This window comes from Laccaria bicolor, genomic scaffold (assembly GCF_000143565.1).
Source record: "Laccaria bicolor S238N-H82 LACBIscaffold_63 genomic scaffold, whole genome shotgun sequence".
NCBI lineage: Eukaryota > Fungi > Basidiomycota > Agaricomycetes > Agaricales > Hydnangiaceae > Laccaria > Laccaria bicolor.
Genome location: NW_001889934.1, coordinates 9,715 through 28,226, shown reverse-complemented (window position 1 = coordinate 28,226; position 18,512 = coordinate 9,715). Strand labels below are relative to the sequence as shown.

The 18,512-nt window shown below is 49.3% G+C and overlaps 10 protein-coding genes across 10 annotated transcripts in view; 4 read left to right on the top strand and 6 right to left on the bottom strand.

Moving 5' to 3' along the window:
• Window positions 1–396, top strand: part of LACBIDRAFT_334373 (uncharacterized protein) — a gene marked incomplete at both ends in the record, with an annotated part of 832 nt that extends 436 nt beyond the window's left edge. The window contains one exon of the mRNA XM_001889169.1: window positions 65–396. Within this exon, the coding sequence (XP_001889204.1) occupies window positions 65–396 (332 nt within the window). The remainder of the gene's footprint in view (window positions 1–64) is intronic.
• A 760-nt stretch (window positions 397–1,156) lies between these two features.
• Window positions 1,157–1,620, bottom strand: LACBIDRAFT_148470 (uncharacterized protein; the record flags this gene model as incomplete). Its single annotated transcript, XM_001889130.1, has 2 exons — window positions 1,157–1,455; window positions 1,515–1,620. Coding segments are annotated over 2 exons (405 nt in total), but the record flags the coding sequence as incomplete, so codon positions are not given.
• Window positions 1,621–2,564: 944 nt separating this feature from the next.
• On the bottom strand, window positions 2,565–4,160 carry LACBIDRAFT_314674 (uncharacterized protein; the record flags this gene model as incomplete). Its single annotated transcript, XM_001889129.1, has 1 exon — window positions 2,565–4,160. One exon carries the CDS (start codon window positions 4,158–4,160, stop codon window positions 2,565–2,567), a length of 1,596 nt encoding a protein of 531 aa, XP_001889164.1.
• Window positions 4,161–5,452: 1,292 nt separating this feature from the next.
• Window positions 5,453–7,728, top strand: LACBIDRAFT_240874 (uncharacterized protein; the record flags this gene model as incomplete). Its single annotated transcript, XM_001889168.1, has 8 exons — window positions 5,453–5,773; window positions 5,827–6,006; window positions 6,117–6,145; window positions 6,196–6,289; window positions 6,338–6,390; window positions 6,445–6,570; window positions 6,628–7,260; window positions 7,323–7,728. The coding sequence occupies 8 exons, from the start codon at window positions 5,453–5,455 to the stop codon at window positions 7,726–7,728; spliced, it is 1,842 nt and encodes a 613-aa protein (XP_001889203.1).
• Window positions 7,729–7,834: 106 nt separating this feature from the next.
• Window positions 7,835–9,565, top strand: LACBIDRAFT_314672 (uncharacterized protein; the record flags this gene model as incomplete). The annotated part of the gene is made up of 4 exons (XM_001889167.1): window positions 7,835–8,307; window positions 8,372–8,627; window positions 8,679–9,461; window positions 9,524–9,565. 4 exons carry the CDS (start codon window positions 7,835–7,837, stop codon window positions 9,563–9,565), a joined length of 1,554 nt encoding a protein of 517 aa, XP_001889202.1.
• Window positions 9,566–10,620: 1,055 nt separating this feature from the next.
• On the bottom strand, window positions 10,621–12,396 carry LACBIDRAFT_334368 (uncharacterized protein; the record flags this gene model as incomplete). The annotated part of the gene is made up of 1 exon (XM_001889128.1): window positions 10,621–12,396. The coding sequence occupies one exon, from the start codon at window positions 12,394–12,396 to the stop codon at window positions 10,621–10,623; it is 1,776 nt and encodes a 591-aa protein (XP_001889163.1).
• An 838-nt stretch (window positions 12,397–13,234) lies between these two features.
• LACBIDRAFT_334367 (uncharacterized protein) lies at window positions 13,235–14,160 on the top strand (the record flags this gene model as incomplete). Its single annotated transcript, XM_001889166.1, has 5 exons — window positions 13,235–13,237; window positions 13,296–13,321; window positions 13,398–13,532; window positions 13,575–13,632; window positions 13,960–14,160. The coding sequence occupies 5 exons, from the start codon at window positions 13,235–13,237 to the stop codon at window positions 14,158–14,160; spliced, it is 423 nt and encodes a 140-aa protein (XP_001889201.1).
• Window positions 14,161–14,576: 416 nt separating this feature from the next.
• On the bottom strand, window positions 14,577–16,069 carry LACBIDRAFT_314670 (uncharacterized protein; the record flags this gene model as incomplete). Its single annotated transcript, XM_001889127.1, has 2 exons — window positions 14,577–15,196; window positions 15,253–16,069. The coding sequence occupies 2 exons, from the start codon at window positions 16,067–16,069 to the stop codon at window positions 14,577–14,579; spliced, it is 1,437 nt and encodes a 478-aa protein (XP_001889162.1).
• A 613-nt stretch (window positions 16,070–16,682) lies between these two features.
• Window positions 16,683–17,318, bottom strand: LACBIDRAFT_314669 (uncharacterized protein; the record flags this gene model as incomplete). Its single annotated transcript, XM_001889126.1, has 2 exons — window positions 16,683–17,080; window positions 17,183–17,318. 2 exons carry the CDS (start codon window positions 17,316–17,318, stop codon window positions 16,683–16,685), a joined length of 534 nt encoding a protein of 177 aa, XP_001889161.1.
• Window positions 17,319–17,743: 425 nt separating this feature from the next.
• Window positions 17,744–18,244, bottom strand: LACBIDRAFT_314668 (uncharacterized protein; the record flags this gene model as incomplete). The annotated part of the gene is given in 2 exon segments (XM_001889125.1): window positions 17,744–17,842; window positions 17,861–18,244. 1 exon segment carries the CDS (start codon window positions 18,242–18,244, stop codon window positions 17,906–17,908), a length of 339 nt encoding a protein of 112 aa, XP_001889160.1. The 3' UTR covers window positions 17,744–17,842; window positions 17,861–17,905.
• Window positions 18,245–18,512: the final 268 nt, after the last annotated feature.

Here is an 18,512-nt window from a genome sequence, read left to right as displayed (position 1 = left end):
CGTATCTATCCCACGTCCGTCTTTTTAGAATGTCGATCTTTCCTTTGAAATTGACGCATTCTAGTCGAGCTCGCGGCACTTTTTCTACTCGTTAGCTGCGTAGTTATCTGGTGGGATGGCTATGTGCATGCAACCACGCTTGCCCGGGCACAGGCCGTGGTGGTGGCGAATAATACGCTTCAACAGCCCGCGATGAGGGGGATGCCGACTCTCCAAATCCAAAACCCCGCTTCCACGCGACCATCGTTAGATATTACCCTGGCAGATGCTGGATCCGTACGCTCCCTGAATTCTGAGGTGTTCACAACGTCTTCAGAGTCTGACAACTCAACTCCTCGACAAGAGAACACGACAAATTTTCAAGGGTGGTCTTTGAATAATTCCGTTCGCCGCTAGTTTACTTTGTAAAATTAAAATTTGCGGTAATGTGACGCGTATTCAATCAAGCGTCAAAAGATCGACCCTTGCAATCCGAGCATCAATAAAACAGGACGGATCGACAGCATCCTATCACCAATCAATGCGACATCTCTGCAGCTTGTCCCATGGCTTAGTTGGTTACGGCGTCCGACTGTTAGCGAAATGCGTGATCGGAAGATCGAGAGTTCGAGTCTCTCTGGGACAGATATCCGTTGAGTATATTTAAATTTTGAGCCGCGTTGTACAATGTTCTTTTTGTGTATATGACCTCTATCCAATCCACTGATTTCCCTTCTTTCTGTTAGGGGGATATGAAGAATTGAAAGAACCCCGGTTTTCCCCTTGTCCAGCCATATTTGGTGAAGGTTACGACTTGTAGGTGTGCCCGCAGAGACCTCCGAAGGAGATCTTCCCATGATATTGAACAATTGATCAAGGATTCCGAGTTTATGCGTCAAAATGCGTTTGCGTTTGCGGTGGTTGGGCCTCAGTGAAAGATAACTTATGACGGGTTTTCTCGCCTTGCGCCCCATCTTCAAGTTTTTGTTCATCCAATAATCAGCGATGGCTTCAATCATAATCTCTTGGTCACTTTCATTGTAGTCATTTCAAAATTGCAGAATTTTTTTGTTCTTGTACCCGACGTAAGAAATCTGTCCTGAAGCGTTACAGATATAACCAACGACTCGATAACTTTCATATTACACAGATAAACAGACATCTACTTGCTTCTTACTCGATCTGTTACTAACATGCCGAAAGTCGCTGTTATGAGGGAACCAAGCATGAAGGACATGAGCGCAATTCCCACTTTCGAAACGGGGAAGCGTCCGTGAGGCAATTCCTTCTGGATGGAAAAATATCGTCGGATACCTGTGAGTTGCACCACAAACTTGAGATGAGCATCTCGTAGTTCAAGTGGAGTGGTGGAATTACCGAGAACAAGGACAGCGAACGCCATTGCTATCGTTATGGCTCCAAGCGGCTGAGAGAACCTCCTAACTTTTGTTCCAAGATTGAAGAACTGCATGAGCGCTACACCATAAATTTTCCTGCGATCAGACCCAATTCGTTTGATAAATTACAAGACGTACCAATACCCGAGGGTGCGATTCCTAAACTCGTTCTGACGTAGGCGAGAAAGGTGCGCTCAGAGGCCAGATGATCTCTGGCGACACTCCCATTATTGATTAAGGATAAGTAGTTGAACTTTTGAGCTCGAGGCGACGGCTGCCTTGCTACTGCTCGCCTTTGCGTTTGAATAAATGTTTTCTGAGTTGGAAGCCTCGTCCATCGGGGAAGGGGGCGACGCAAGAACCACACCCGGCGCGCGATCGGCAACCAGCGGAGAGCTTCATTATTTCAGGATGTAGTATGGACCAAGATTGTTGTAAATTTAGCCACCAGTGATGTTTCTTGGAAAATAGAGGGGAAGTCTCGGCTGGTAAGTTAGCATCTACACATCAGAAATTCAATAATCTTGAAAACGCCTTCAACTTTCTGAGGGATCTCGAAGAGTTGACAATTTGAAAAAAATTGTAATGCACCTAGGCTACTGGAAGCTTTGTTCATGATAAGTAGTAGTCCGATGAAGTCGCCTTGCGTGCGTGTAATTTTCTGAGGCTCCGAGAATATATACGAACGGAAAAACGTCAAAAGGCGCCACGATGACTCAATGAATACCGTAAGTTTGGCTTGGGACACAGAAAATTTGGAGAAAATTAGGAAATGTTGTCATCTGCAACAAATTCGCTCAGAAAAAACGTCATCTCTCCGGTCTGAGGATTTTAAAAAAAAGTAAAGCGATTACGAACCTCACCAATCGTTGCTTGATTAGTTCGACTGTTTCTTCGACAATGGGATCAGGGCAATGCAATAACTTGCTAAGATGAAAAGGTAGTCAACAATATCCGTGGTGAGATGGCCGAGCGGTCTAAGGCGCCAGACTAAGGACCAGGACATTTGATGTCCGATATATCTGGTCCTCCGGGGCGTGGGTTCGAATCCCACTCTCATCATTGTTTTATTTTGTTGAGTTCCGCAATTTTGACCAAGAAGTGTTCAGGACCATTCATTGGCCAACAAAATATTCTCAATTTATGCTTTTTGTACCTATTTCCAGCTTTTATTCTCATCATTCGCTACTACAACGTTTGCCATCTTACCCCCTCGGGATCATAATCTACCTCTACGCCATCCCACTCCAAGCTTTCCATCGTATCTCGCAAAACCGAACATTTACGAAAAACAATTCTCTTGAGAGGGGCATCCCCATTTCTCCGCCAGCGCAAAAACGACTGGAAGACTCGATAAGCGGGGCCCCACATTGAGCTGTCCTCAGTGAATAGGATGGTGTGTAGAGCTGGTAGGAGAAAGGTCGGGACGATCTCGATTCCTCCGTTCAATGGCAAAGGATACGGTTTCTGGAGAACGGCGAGTAGTTTTTTGGACATGGCTCCTGATAGATTCATCAAAGTCGTTAACCGGATCGCTTTTGAAAGACTGAGCATCAATGCGGGGGGGATGGCTGGGAGTTCGAGTTCGAGGGAGGTGACCTTGGAAAATGTGTCGTCCATTGCGGAGAGGAGAGGTGGAAGGAGTTCGGCCCATCCGTTTGGACTGGACGCGGAATGAAGGTCGAGATAGAGGTAAGGATTCGGTTCTTCTGGTAATCGTCCCGTCGTTTCGTACTCGTTTGGTTCGTTGGAGATCGATAGACTGGTCCCTTTCGCGTAGATGAACAAAGAATGGATGTTGTGGTTGAGAGGCCGCGCCCGGTTGATCCTCTGGGAAAATGCTTCTCGTACGATATCGAAGAGCGGTCCAGGTTCTGCTTCTGTGCAGGATAGCATCATGCCGCAATGCATCGGGAAGGCGAGATCACGGAGGAGAAGCGCTACATTTGAGATATGGCCATCCAGATATAATTCAGAGAGGTACGGAAGCTCCACGGGACTCTTGGATGGGGAGGGATGGGCGAGGGATCGGGGAAGAGGAGAGAAGGAATCCTGAATCGAAAGGATTGTCAGCTCAGGCAGCCTTCTCAGAGCGCCGATCCATTGCGACAAAGTAGGGGCAATCGCCGTGTCAACGTTGCGAATAGAGAGGGTAGAGAGGTTTCTGAGGACTGGAGAAGTGAGGTCGACGGTGCACCTTGTTAACTCCAATTGACGCAGCAAGGGTGCATCGTCACCGAGGAGCGATGAAGGGAACTCCAGTCTTCCACCAACCGAGGTACCGCTGTAGCTGATATCGAGGTGAACAAGCTGCGGAGCCTCGTTCGATAGTTTGGTGATCAGCGTTTCCTGAGACGTCGAATCAAACATGACNCGGTAGGTGCGCAACCTTGCAAGGTGGTCGAGTTCTTTGGAAATGATGTTCTCCGCCCGGGGAACGAAGTCTCTACGGCTGAGATCGATTGCATAGGTATCAGATCTTCGAAGCATCTCGAGGTTCCAAGTTTCCGAACGCTCCTCAAAGTCTACGAGATTTGCCCAGAGGATTGGAAGTGAGAGGGCGATGAAGCGCCAAGAATGGCAAACTTGGGAGATGGATAGGGCGGTGAATGAGGTCCAGTGTTCATTGGGGTCGATCGAGGCGAGAATGAAGAGGGGTTCTAGGAGGTCTGGAAAGAGTTTAGAGACCGGCAGTCGACTGTTGTACCACCGCCGCGACTCTAGATCTCGGGAAGAACGCTTGCTAGCCGAGATGATGGGAAGAACGTTGTGTGCTCTGGGCATTATGAGATAATGTTCCCTACAAATATGATCAGACAGGCGTTATTTCTGAAGGGGAAAATAATTACGGTGGAAAGCAAAAAGATGGCGGGCGTGTGGCTGACTTATCGAAAGAGAACTTCTTTAAAGTACTGTTTCATGTCAGCCATCGGAGCAGCGATCGCCCCCCTTCTATTCCTCGTCAACACTGGCGGAGCGACATCTGCTCTTCTGTGTACTGCACCTCCGCAACATAGCCAAATGGTTGGACCGGACCGCGCCAGGTGGAGCAGGACGCCGCTTAGCCAGCCAAGCGCCACTCTTCTCCGATGCTCGTTTGATGAGACCTCGGTAATTCGACGCAGTTTCAGTGCTGTCCTATCTTCTTAATTCAGCATACTCTTCGTCCGTCGACGATGTTGAAATGATGATGGATGGTAAGACGAGATGGGCGTACTTTATTTCTGAGTCATCATGGCAATTCATTCTGAAGTCGTGGTGCATCCTCACGCCTGCTCTAAGCCCTTGCAGTCGCTTGAAAGAAGTCGGCGCTAAGTTCGTTCGGAGTCGACTGGGGGGTCAAAGGGTCCAAGCGCCGACTCGGATGTGTATCCTCACGGTCCATATGAACCCGGCTCGGCAGAGTCCTTTCGGATTTCTACCTGGATTGCTGGAGTGAGAATCAGATACAAATAGCATGACGAACTTACATTGAATGGTGGTTCATCCTATCCCAGAAGTTGAAGCAAACTCGTCCGTTTTTAGCGGTACTTTCCATCTGTTGTGTCAGAGAATGTGGTAAAGTGTCAGTTTATGTGCAATTGTAGAATATCATACTAACCCAAAATTTGACGAAGGATTCGTTTCAACAGACGCCTGAAAAAGATGTTGGTAGATGGTTATGAATCCAGAGGCGGAGGTCTAATTGCGCTGAAACTTTACATAAACAAATTTGAGACCATTCTTGCCACGTTTTTTTTCTTGCTTTCACGCAACTCCTCCTCAATCTCTTATATTGAATGTCTATGACTCCTTGCAACAGCCATTTCGGATTGCCAGAATGGAAAATATCATGAGCAACTCACTCACTCAACCCCCTCTATGACATACTTCGTCCTGGTGCGCTGGCAGACTTTTCTGAACTCCAGCTCATAATTATGCTCCTAGGCAGAAAACTCACAATCATTCGTTACCACAGCGCCTCCCCACCCGAAAGCGCTCAGAATTCCCGATCAACGCGAGATGAGATCTGATCACCCCGAAGCAGCTTATCTCAACCCCATCGCAGCAGCCTGCCGTGCTCCTCCACAACCACCATGTCCCAAGTCACCAACAAACCCCCTCTCCAACTCGCTCTACGCGGAGACTCCCTCCTAACCTCCCCGCGCTTCAACAAAGGCGCCGGGTTCCCAGCCAACGAGCGCACAGCGTTTGGATTGATCGGCCGTCTCCCATATCGCACCAATACCCTCGACGAGCAATGCGAGAGAGCCTACGAACAGCTCACTTCCCGTGATTCGGCGATACGCAAGAACACGTTCTTGCAGAGCCTGAAGGACCAGAATTGGACGTTGTATTATTCGTTGTTGGCGAGGCACTTGAAGGAGCTCGTTCCGGTCATTTATACCCCTACGGAGGTGAGTGCCTGGTGGTGGATTTTGTTGACTGGTTTTTTACTGATTTCTGTTAGGCGGAAGCCATCGCAAATTATTCGCATTTGTTTCGGAGGAGTGAGGGGTTGTATTTGACGTTCCCTTCTCAGGAGAGGATGGAGGAGGATTTCTTGGAACAGACGGAGGGGAGGGACATTGATTTGTTCGTTTGCACGGACTCTGAAGCCATTCTTGGGATTGGAGATCAGGGCGTTGGGGTAAGTGATCATCGATAAGTCGTGTAATCTGTCTGATGGCTTTCACTCCAGGGAATAGGCGTGAGTGCTACGTTACTGGGTCTTGAGCGAGTCTTTGACTCCTTCTCCAGATTTCTACGGCCAAATCTGTCATGTATACGTATGTCGGTCCCTCCACTAGAATCTGTCTCTCCACTGATGATGAAACAGTCTCGTGGGTGGGTTGGATCCTTCACGCTCAGTCAGCGTGGTTCTAGACGTTGGGACAAATAACGAGGAACTCTTGAACGACCCTCTTTACGTGGTGAGTAGTCCGCTTCACCTAGGTCCGCCGCTGCTAATCACCATCAAGGGATGGCCATCCAAGCGCATCCGTGGAGAAGAATATGATAACTTCATTGACAAGTGCGTTGCCGTTAAACCATTTCATTCCAGGCACTAACAACCAGCCCTCCCCAGGTTTGTCCAACTCGTTCGAAAGTGTCACCCTCACAGCCTCCTCCACTTTGAAGACTTCGGAGTGACCAACGCACATCGTCTCCTAGACAGATACCGGGAGTCCCACGCTGCGTTCAACGACGATATGTACGCATCTCCCTCTTTCCTCCCTTTACGAGCGCTGACCCCCGAATCCTCCTCCAGCCAAGGAACAGGTGCTGTCACTCTCGCCTGTATCCTCGCAGCCATCGGTATCTCCAGCCGCTCCTCAAAAAGCGGGCAAGGAAAACGGCTTTCTGACCAGCGATACGTGATCCTCGGCGCTGGATCAGCAGGCATGGGAATTGCAGTACAGCTGCGCGACGCGATGGTAGCTGATGACGGCGTATCGCGAGCTGAGGCGAATCAACGGTTCTGGTTGGTCGATCGTCAGGGGCTGCTCTTCGATTCCGGTACAGCTCTACTCTCACAGACAGACTCTGCGGAGAGAAGAGAGTTCATCCGGCCTGAATCTGAGTATTGGGAGGAACTGGTGGTTGGTGGGAGGGAGAAGACGATCGGGTTGCTGGAGGTTGTCAAGCGGGTTAAACCCACCGTTCTGATTGGGTGTTCGACTGCTGCTGGGGCGTTTACGGAGGATGTCGTCAAGGCTATGGCGGCTGCTTTACAGGCGGAGGATCCTGGTGCGAGGCCCATCATCACCCCGCTGTCGAATCCTAGCAGGCTGGTGGAAGCTACCCCAGAGAACATCATGCGTTGGACAAAGGGTAGGGCTCTGGTGGCTACCGGGAGTCCCTTTGATAGTGTTCATCTGGAGGTTGATGGGAAGAAGAAAGAGTTTAGGTGAATGATTATCCCTCTTTCCAAACGACTTTGGAGATCTGATGGAATTATTTCAGGATCGCGGAGTGCAACAACGCCCTCATCTACCCTGGCCTGGGATTTGGCGCCATCCTCTCACAATCACGGCAGATGACGGACACGATGTTGATCGCAGGAGCACGTCGTCTGGCTGCTCTGTCGCCTGCCATCACTCTTGCGCGCAGAGCTGAGGAGAAAGGGGAGGAATACGAGTATAACGGCGAGGCGCTCTTGCCTGACTTTGGAGAAGCTCCAGAGGTCAATTTTGAGGTTGCTGCTGCGGTTGCTGAGCAGGCTGTGAAGGAGGGTGTTGCCCAGGTGGATTGGGCAGTTGGCCTTGGGTCGGAGCAATTGACGAACGTAGTGAGGGAAAGAGGACACGAAAGGATATGGCTTCCTCGTTATGCGGACTATGTATATGATAAAGATGGGCTGCGAGGGTGAATATTATTAACTAGATAAAGAGTAGTAGATAGAAAGTTACCGATCATCTGTTTACGCGCGATCCGTCACTCAGTCCCATGACACATTCCGAACCATCACGACGCCGATGGAGATCCTCGACTTACCAACAGAGCTCATCGTCCGGATATGTTTGCACATAAATCCACCAGATCTCCTTTCATGCCAGTTAACGTGCAAGATCCTCCACGACATCATCCAGCGCTCAGTAATCATCCAGTATCAGTGCGCACTCCACGCAGCCAGCGCTGACGACAACCCAAATTGCCCATTGAGCCTCTCGGAACGGCTGGCCTTGCTCAGACAGGGCAGCGAGGCGTGGAAGATACTCGAGCCAAAGTTCACCCTGACCATCCCGGTCGCCCACAGCCCTTCTGGAATCTATGATCTCACAGGGGGCATTTATCTTCTCGGGAATTACGCGCGATTAGAGCTGCACTATGTCGAACTTCCCACATCATCAGAGGAGAAGAGCGTCTGGAGGACAATCAGCGTCGATCGCCGCATCATCGACATGGGCTTGTCTGTGTACGAGCATGATTTGCTCGCCGTCATCACGACGTGAGTTTTGCCGTCTTTTCTCCTTTATTTCTTACTCGCGAGCCTGGCTTTGATGAGTTGATAGGTCTCTGATATGTGGATCAAACCCAGAGACGTACGAGATATGTCTCGTTTTCTTCAAGTTCTCAACGGGCGAACCACACCCCCTTGCACGAGAACCCAGAATCTCCGTCACCACCTCTCGCTTTGAGCAGCGACCAGCCGTTGGCATCGAGATCGTCGGTGAGAACCTCGTCCTGGTCCTCGCCCATTACAACAACCCATCGAGACCGGACGACAGAGTGTTCATATACGAGTGGAAGACTGGCAGGCTGAAAATGGTGCGTTTCCGGTCTTCATCCTCAGCGCACTCGTCTCATCCGTAACAACAGTCGCTGGTGGCTCAGTACCACACGTACTCAGGCCTTATATTTCTCTCCGAGTCCGTTGTCGTCTTTCCAAACACCCAGAACGGCACTCTTGAGTTTTGGGAGATCCCGTCGTCGCCAGGCAGCATCGCGCCACTGTCCCCGCGCTGCGTCCTCTCCCTTCCACAGCTCGTGCCAGGAGAGATGATTTCAAATATTTCCTGTAGGGGGGAACCTAGCCCCATGGGCGGGAACAGGTCCACACGCCCATTCCACCCCTCGGCGAACGACGCCATTGTCATATTCAATATGCGCGTACAGCCACGGGTGGGAATGCAGCACCACCTAGCCATGATGCAGTTTGGACACACATTTACCTTTCTCATCCACCGGAGTGCCCTACTCGAGCTTTTCCGATCCGCGCCAGCCACGGCCGTGCCATGGAGTCAGTGGGGTCCAAACATATCGCGGTGGTTGCCCGCAGATGGACTCCCCACGCGATGGATAACGACGACCTCGGGACAGCGGTGCGTCTCGATAATGGAGGACGCGCCGAGCTCACCGTCAGAATATTACGTGTTTGATTTCAATCCGCACAGCGTGCGCGTCGCGCTGATGGAGGGTGTGAAGGCGTACATGACAGAGGAGGATCGAAGGATGGTCTGCACGTCGAGCACGACGATAGATCCTGCGTTTGCGTTTGCGGAGGAGGTGTCGTCCTGTTTGCCGTATGTGGTTACGGAGTCAAAGGAGCGTTATGCGTTCGATGGCGTGTTGCTTGACGAGGAGAGGGTTCTTGGCATTTATGTGAGTCGGCATGGTCGCTTGGGATGCGTTCTTTACTTACAAGTAATGTTGAGACGGATCAGTTGGATCGGATACGGGCAGTTGAGGTGCACTATTTCGGATGATCATCCAGTGCATTTACCGTGGGTGGTGCGATGAGCGGCTCGGGTGCTTTAAAGCACGGAATGCTGCTGTAGCCACGCAGAAAAACACATGAAGGCGTCACCGGAGAGGAGTCAGTGCGAAAGAACGATAGTTTAACGCAAAAAGACAACGCAGAATGTAGCCGAAGTGACAAGGCATGCATGCAAGGGTGGGCGGAATTGAAGAATATCGAAAGGTAGAAGGACACCTTTATATACGTTTTGTGAATCACAAGCTCTCGTCCTTGAGGGTAAAAATAGGAAATCAGGAAGACTAGAAAAGTGTCAAGAACGAAAAGAAAGACAGAAGGCTTAGGTTGGATAAAAATAGACCACATGTAAGAGTACGCGTATGAATCATGAACACTTTCATCAAAGTCGGCATTTTTTATTCTTGAGGCGCCTGATCCTGTCCCGAGGGATATTCACCTACTTGCGTTTGCGAAATTTAAAAATATTGGGCTTATTTCTCGACGTCGGGGTCAATTTTTGCTTCATGGACGGCAGTCTAGCGGGTACGTTAATTTCAGACGCCGGGTTTGGAGAGCTTTGGCGGTTACGATTTCGGATCGATATCGAAGCTCTGACTGACTATCGCGGCAATAAAGAGCTCAAGACTCGAGTACTCTGACTCAAAAGTCAGCCAGAAATGGACGTCGAGGATCAATTCCCTCCTCTGCGCAAAAGAAAGGGCCTTCCCAAGTAAAAATCAATTCCAAATGGTCAGCATTGAAGCGACAAGGGCGCATCCACTGGCCGCTACCTTGATGATGAGCTTCAACCTGAACATGATTCGAAAAAGATTGACCGATAATGAGAATAATTCGATGCTATAACAAGGATTCTACATAATGACGGTGATTGGTATAGATGACAGTGATTGGTATAAATGACAGTGATCTGTATAAATGATGACGATGGCTACAGGATGAATGATGCGTAGATATAATGACGGTGGTAGCGGTGATGCTGGCGATATCATACAATAATTAGACAAAACTTACCTTAGTAATAATAGACGTGTAGGAGCATCGAACTCAGGCGGTTCTACGATGGGTCTTTCGAGGCTTGCCAGCAAGCGTCTGTTTCTTGGGCTTCTTTACCTCAGGGTACACGCCATGATTCGCCTTCAAATGCCTATTGAGCGAATCTAAGCGGGGAAATGCCTTCGAACACAATGTGCACGCGTTTACACGCTTTGCCCAACCCGTAAAGTCAGATGCAACAAGCGACATGGGGTGACCATCTGTGGTGTCGATGTGGCGAGCCATCTCGCTTGCCGATACGCCTCTCACTCGTGCTTTGCACGTCCCATCCCACAGGCAAAGCAAGCTGTGATTGCCTTTGAGGTTGACGTTGTGCTGGCTTTTGATGTGTTCCTGAATCGCCTCCTCCGAATGTTCAAGCATCTCAAAACATTGGCCTCCCCAGCGGCAATAAATTCGTGGGGACCATGTTTGACCGAATAGAGCGAGGTTATATTTTTCGATGTCGTCACGCGTTTCTCGACTCCATGTGGATTGGGGGAATTGACCTGAATTGGAGAAGTTGGGCATTACGAAGCTTCCGTCAGGCGCCATCCGGAAGGTGAATGCAGAGGAAGGGGGTATGGTGTGAACATTTAACACACTGTAGGGTATCATGGGTCGTGGGGCCGGTAAGATGTCTTGTTCGACGTCGTATCGCGTCGCTTCATTTGTCGACGTGGATGCGGGCTGTGGGAACGAATCTAGGTACTCCACATGGCCGCCGCCTGGTACGGGCATGAATACGGGAACCACTGAAAAGTCGTGGTACGTGGCCTGATTAGTGGACTCGGACGTGGACGCGGGGAGTGGGAATGAGTCGTCGTACGCGGCCTGATTAGTGGACTCGAACGTGGACGCAGGGAGTAGGAACGAGTCGTGGTCTTCCACAAGTCGTGAGTTGGAGTAGGTCACAGGACCTCCACCACGCGCCATGCTGAACGTGAAGCTGGAAGAGGGCGGTGAAGCCTGAAGCCTCGGAACATTAGGTGGCATGAGTCGTGGAGGCTCAAGCGTGTTATGGACATTCGAGCCATAGGTTTGTGTATAATTGGTGAAAAGAACAGCGCCTGGAGATGGAAAGTAAACCTCCTCTCGCTGGAGGTTTGGCGCTTCGTTCCTATGCTGAGGTGATTCCGATGGTTGCGTGGGCGTCAAAGGCACACGACGACGGGTCGGCAGAGCTTCCGGAGTTTTGACGGTAGGGGGGGTAATCGGGTCATCAAAGAATGGGTTGAAGGTAATATACTGGGAGAAGTCGAGCGAGGTAGCAAGGCTGTCACTGTCAGTATCACCCTCGTGTGGCGAGGGCGGCTCCTCGTCGATAAAAACGTACTGGTCTTCGGACGAGGACGCCACCTGTTGCACAACAGTGGGGAAATCTTCAGTGCAAGCACTTGATTGAGAGGGTGAGGTTTCCGATGCATTGAAATCATAAATATGTAACGAGTGATGGGGAATGAAAGTAGCGTTGTCCGCGCCCGGGAAGGAGTGGGTTGTACTGTTGACCGTCGTTCCTGCGACGGCTTGTCCCTCTGAGAAATTGCCACCCGTGATTCCTGTTATACTATTGATGACGGTGAGTGGCATTTCACGGGACATAGAGGGCGAAGCACTGACTCCTGACCCAAGGAAAAGAGTTTCCAAAAGTTCGCCGCCTTGTCGGTCCGACTCCTTGCATCTGCTTCGCTGACGGAAAGATGTGAGAGGAGACAGGATTCTGAACAAAAAGTCGGTACCTTGGAGCCGCGTTCGGATGTCCTCTGCGTGGTCTCTCCACCAAGCCATCGCCTGCCATGACTCAAAAGCGCGTCAAATGAGAATCGAATCAATGGGTGCGTAGCAAAATCTGGGGAGGCAGGGTAGAGAGACCAGGGGCGCACTGCGCGGGGAATGAGATGGATGAAGGAAAGATGCCACAAATTGGCGGAAGAGATTGGTTGAATTTATATAATATATTGATGGCCATGCAAGTTGGTAACGTGACTTTGTTGAAGCAGCCACATCGGGGCCACGGAGTGTGGCCACTCCCCGCCTTGGCTGTGGACAATGGAAATAAGCGTTATATGATCCGAATTCCGGAGAACGAAAGGGAGGGCTAGCGAATCAGGTTCAACGTCCAATGGCCAGAACGGCTGTGGTGAATCTTCTACATGATATTCCAAACGATGATTCGGATTTTGTGATGACGTCAACACCTCAGCCTCCTCGTCGATTCAAAAATGACGAGCTTGACATGGCATGCTAAACAGGGCAGCAAACGAAGTGTCGAAAGCGCACATTCTTGATCCGCACTGGTCTACGTCGCGGAGCCGTTGGGATTATGACTTCGACGACCAAGAGAGAAGCAGAAATGTCCTCCTATAACTCGGAAAAGGTGCTTGTAGCTCGGATAACAATGACCAGAAAAACATAGACCCTGTCGTCCTGCATGAAGGATGGCACGGGAACCGTAATTCCCAATTCGTATTGTGGTAGCAAAGACTCGCACTACCCTGGAATGAACTTGAATGCCGTGTTTTGTTGCATGGCGTCAAAAGACGTACTCACCTTGATCTTTTGGTTGTCTGATTTATGGGTTGGTTGGAGAGGACTGGGGTCAAATGCAGCTGTGTAGTTTCATGTGATGGTGTGTATCAGTTCGGGATAGTGACAGAGCTGTGTGATGACGTGAATGATTTGAGCAGTCCATGGAATACCTGGGTTACGGCCGGTGAGTTTCAGGAACGGCCTAAGTCGTCTCCACATCGTTGATAGTGTACTCACTGATATACCTTGGGTCTCAACAGTGTTAACACTCCACTTGTCAAAATCTCTGTCCACGGCAACAACTACAGATTACGCCTTAGCATATTGGTCGGTGCTGTCGGAGACGCAAGCTGCTACATTCGGCGTGCAACCTTCTCCTTCTCTCTATGCTTCCCGTACTTTTGCATAGATTTGAACTGAGATTGCGCTTTACGCAGTTTGAACTCGGGTCTCGGATCGTCTAGATTGTTGGTGGATTGCGGATCAGAAAAAACGGTCTGTTTGGATTCGCTTGAAAAACCAAACATGCAGCTGCATTGCATCTCATCATGATTTCGCTTTGCCTCTTCAATCATCAATGGCTCACCAAGCTTCCAGGTATCGAGACATCGTAAAATCGTACCGTCACTTTTCTAAAACAAGTCCGGAATATCAACGAAAAACTCAACAATAACCTGACTGGCAGTGGCACCTCTGCCTCTGCAGTACGGTGTCCAAGCAGTGTCTGCACGTCGTAATTGGCACGAAGTCCTTTCCAGATTGTTCTTGAACAAAGGGGAGTCTTGATCTTGTAAATCGCGGCAGCTCAAAGTGATTTCTTAGGTCTACCCGAGGTGGCAAGAGGTCATCCTAGAGTATTCGGTTAATTTCGACATTACGGGTTCTGGGACAGTGTCCTCGAATCAAGCAACCTACTCAATCGGGAAGCGAGCTCTCTTCGTCAAACTTGGTAACACTATTGGCTCTCAAGAAAATTTAGACGTGCTTCGTCAGGTCGCCAGAATCAAATACATCTATGCCTGAGATAGGTATCTGTGCGATCGTGACTGTTTTGCGATGGCAGAGCGACCACTGCCAGGTGAAATGCCATTCCTGCAATCTTTTCATTTGAACCTCACCAAGCCTCAGGCTTTTACAATGGTGGGAAACTCGACGAATGTTGTCAGCCTCGAGGGTCAGACACCGCCCGTGTCCCCCTACATCTTGAAAAAAGGTGCGGAAACTGCTTTGACTTTCTGTTTCCCCTTCTAAAAATTATACTTTCAGGCCCTTTACCGAAAGACGAAGATAACCGAGTGCATTGACTGGACTAGCGATCATGAACATTGTGAATCACAGTCAATAAACACGTCCCATAGAGAATCCTTGACTCACTTTCTCCGCTAGGACAATCAGATTCATAAATCGTCTAATTTCGAGAATTGTAAGATTTTTGAAATCTACCTAGGACCTTTCTTTCTGAAAAGAGAGGAAGAAAGAAAAAATCGCTTGAGCCGTTTAGTAACGGACCACTTAACCCTCGTTTGTTCCCCTACAGATTCCCTTTCCATCTGAGCTTGTCCTTCCATCGACCCGTTTTCTGTTCGCTGGTCTGCACTAATTGTAAGGAGGGAACGGGAATACGAGCGAGAGTTTGTGGAAGTATTCAACGTAATCTGGTGTGATAGGCGGCCTTCATTTGAAAGGAGGTCGCGTACCTTCCGTTCGAACTCCAGCACAGTGTTCCTATCCATGTACGAAAAATTGATCTCTACGTTCATTTTGACGTACTCCATCCTTGGGAGGGAGACAATTCTACTCATCTCTTTCCACTCATCAAGAGCCCAGTTTTCCAGCTCATCGACACGATCCCATGAACGATCATTGACGTGGTGATACCAACTGAACTTTTCGAATGAGGTTGTTTCTGGGATATGCCCGATGAACACGGAAAGTGCAGAAACCAAATCCTTCGTCATTGCAGGATGCTGAGCGAACGAAGTTCCAATATTAAACTCCCGAAGGTGGATAAGATGACGGCTGTCAACATGTTCAAGATATCCACAGTTTGTGCCAGACCCTATAGATTTATTAATCATTTCAAAGTCTCCATTAAACGAATGGAGGAAAACATACAATAAGAAATCTTCCAAGTGAGATGCTCAAGAGAATAAAATACGTGGCGAAAAAAATCCTCAGTAATTTTATCGTCATAGTGGGAGTTTGACTCCGGAGAAACAGTCATCTTCTTCAAAGATGAGAGGTCCAACGGCGAGTGTGGGTCTGTCGATAACTGGAAGAGCTGCTTCAAAGTGAAATTGCTACATCCGATGATGGAGATAGAAGACGGTCTGACGGGCTTCCCCCTCAAATGGCCTTCGTTGGTATGCAAACATCCCCATAATTCAAGTCTTTCTAAGGTAAGGCTCGTTAGAGATACCGGAACTTCGAGTAGAGAAATCGGAATGTGTGGAATTTGGGTTCCACCATGCCATCCAGAAAATGTGACGGACGTAACCCCAGGCAATGAGAGAAGGCTAGAAAGTAGAGCCACTGTGGCATGAGAATGCCATTGGTAAGCTTCAAGGGCGGAAATATTGACGAAAAGGTGTTTAAGATTTGTCGCAGCAGAAAACGTATTGAACAAAATGGGGTCGTCACATGGAAAGCCCAGGTAACCGTGAATATTGCCAGTGTGAATGTGAAGAGATTTCACGTATTGGGAGATCTTCGGGCGCTGGTGAAGGACCGCATAAAGCTTGAGGTATGATCTGATTGTCGTGATGTAGGTCAGATCGATTTTTCGAAAAAGGCGATCGTGACAGAGAGGGAGGATAGATGCTGAGAGAAATGCGCAGGTTTTCAAGGTTCTGTAATCGACGTGGTCGAGGATCTCCGAAACGACGTCAAGAGGGATCGGATCCGAGCTGGGCGGCTGCATTTTGAGTAACATGCCGAATGAAGATTGGAGTTGTTCTGTGATAATAATCGTCAGCGTGGACTCAGAAAGTGATCATTCCATAAGTACCTTCTTGGGGTTGGGAAGCATTGCGTTCGCCACCGACCTATGGCTTTTATGAGAAGAGTCGACTGGTGCATCGCCTTGGGTGCCAGCATTCACCAACACAGCCAATGTCATTACGGCCCGATGGCGGACCATTTCTAAATTCCTTAGGCGCTCAAACGTCTATGAACAGACGCCCAAATGACGCGTGTCCTGGCCATTGTGTTGATATCACTTCAAGCTCAGAAGTCCCTCCTCAAACCACTAGTCGTCTAGCACAAAGTTATAAAGGCGAGTGACGCTACGCCTGAAATACCCTCAAATTACCGGAATATGTCCATCACGTACGATAGGCTTGTGTGATGATGAATAAGGTGTCATTTGGGTTTCATTGACGCGTGAGATGAGGATGGGACAAGATAGATGGTTGGCGTTTCAACCTCCCCACCGGCAGAGATGTGCTATTTTACGCGTGCGTATCCCGCAATACTTTGTATTGTACACCCTGCAACGTCCATTCATGAAATTGCCTTGTCCGATTGTTGCGTGTTCTTGTTCCACCCTACAGAGTCGATGCCTGTATCAACGCATAGGCAATGGGCATCAATTCGATGCTCACGCTAATCACGAGTTTCAATTGCTCACCATCCTCACACATAGTCAAAACGTCCCGGACAACCTCGAGGATTTGAGCCGCACCGCTGAGATCAAGGAGGTCGTGGGTCCATCGTTCAGCGGGAGCCATGTCGTTGATGTATTCTGGATCAGGTGCAATCCCAGGCGGAGTGACCCGTGTGGTTGCGGATACGTATTCATAAAAAGCCAGACGAGTTCCAAATGCACTAATACCGTGAAGCCTAGGCGTAATAACGCTATTGCAAAGAGTGCGGAAGTGGTCACGCATATGATCATCCGCCTCCTTGCGTTTAGAGTCCAAGATAAAGGATCCTGGTGGTTTAACTTCGATAAATCACACGGGATGATTGTTCAGCTCCACGACGAACAAAGCAACAACATCAATCGAGTCATGGATGTAAAACCGAGGAGAGATTTCGAAAGGACCTTCTAGTGTGCCGTTGAAAAGACGGTAAAGGAGTCGAGTGTATGGGTTATAGTAGGCGCTTACATCGTGGGCGAATTGAGGTTGATTGGCAGATACAAAAGGCTGGGTAAGCCACTGGGGCCAGTAAGTTGCCATCGTCTTTGTGTCCAAGGGTGTGGTGGTGATGGTGAAGAAATGCGTGGCTAAACTTTGAACTCCGCTGGGTTTTCCCGGCGGGATGTGGTGCGTGCGTTGGTTCTTGAGACATCATGACACTCATGTATATTCGGGAACAAGCATTTTTGGAATTCTTCGGTCTAAATTCCACCCGGATTTGAAAGATCGTCTGCAGGTCTCGTCTGCGTACGTTTACGTCGGACAATAAAAGCCTGGATAACTTGGCCGCGTGGGTAGTGTTGCCGCAAAGCAAAGTTCAAAGTGCTTTAAAGTCGGCTATTTCCGATTTTAAAGCTAAAGTTGCTTTAAAGTGATTTCCGCTTTCGGTCGACGGTCCACAGCCTTCTTGTCGTGACGGAGGCTCGCTGCTCCCTCAGCAGATAAGCACAAACTGTGTACTTATAGTAGAACATAATAATATTAAGTGGATGCAAGTTCTGGCTAAGTAAAACAGGAATCAGTAAGCTGGTCAAGGTCAGAAATTCTCTGGTCAGAGCTCATCCCCTCGAGGATAACAGAGAAAGCCTGCTCTCGCATTTGTTTTCACCTTCTTCAGAAAGATCAGGTCATTGGACTACTTTTCGCGAAGACAACCTTTTTGTCCGCTTCACGATGTAGAACTGGTGAGGGGAGCGGCGCCATTGTTGGGACCTTGCGCGATCGATTCCGCTGAGAGGTTTTGTACAAGCTGATTTACACGCCTCAGCCCCGAGGTTTGCGCTTGCACGTCGCGTGAAGCAGATGAGGGAGAAACGTAAACGCTCGTGCGCGCGACGGACGTTGGTGAGTTCGCGCACATCGTGCATGCTGACAACCGGCCAAGATTTGACAATGCCGGCGTGAGGCGGCGTTGCCCAAAAACACAGCCTTGCCTTAAAGTACCTTAAAGCGCCCAATATGGGCATAAAGTCCTTTAAAGGCACTTTAGTGCTTAAAGCACTTTACTTTGCGGCAACACTACGCGTGGGGATAGAACATCACCGTCACGTGCGTTGCGTATTATTCTCCTTTCTTCTCCTCTTTCCTTCCACATATGCCGCTTAAGCCGGATTGTAAGTATATCCTATAACATTCATAATCCGAAAGATTTAGACATTTGCAGATCANATCGATGTCGGGGGATCGAGTGGCTCAGCCATCCAAATCGACGCGATACCCAGCTCTAGATCAGAC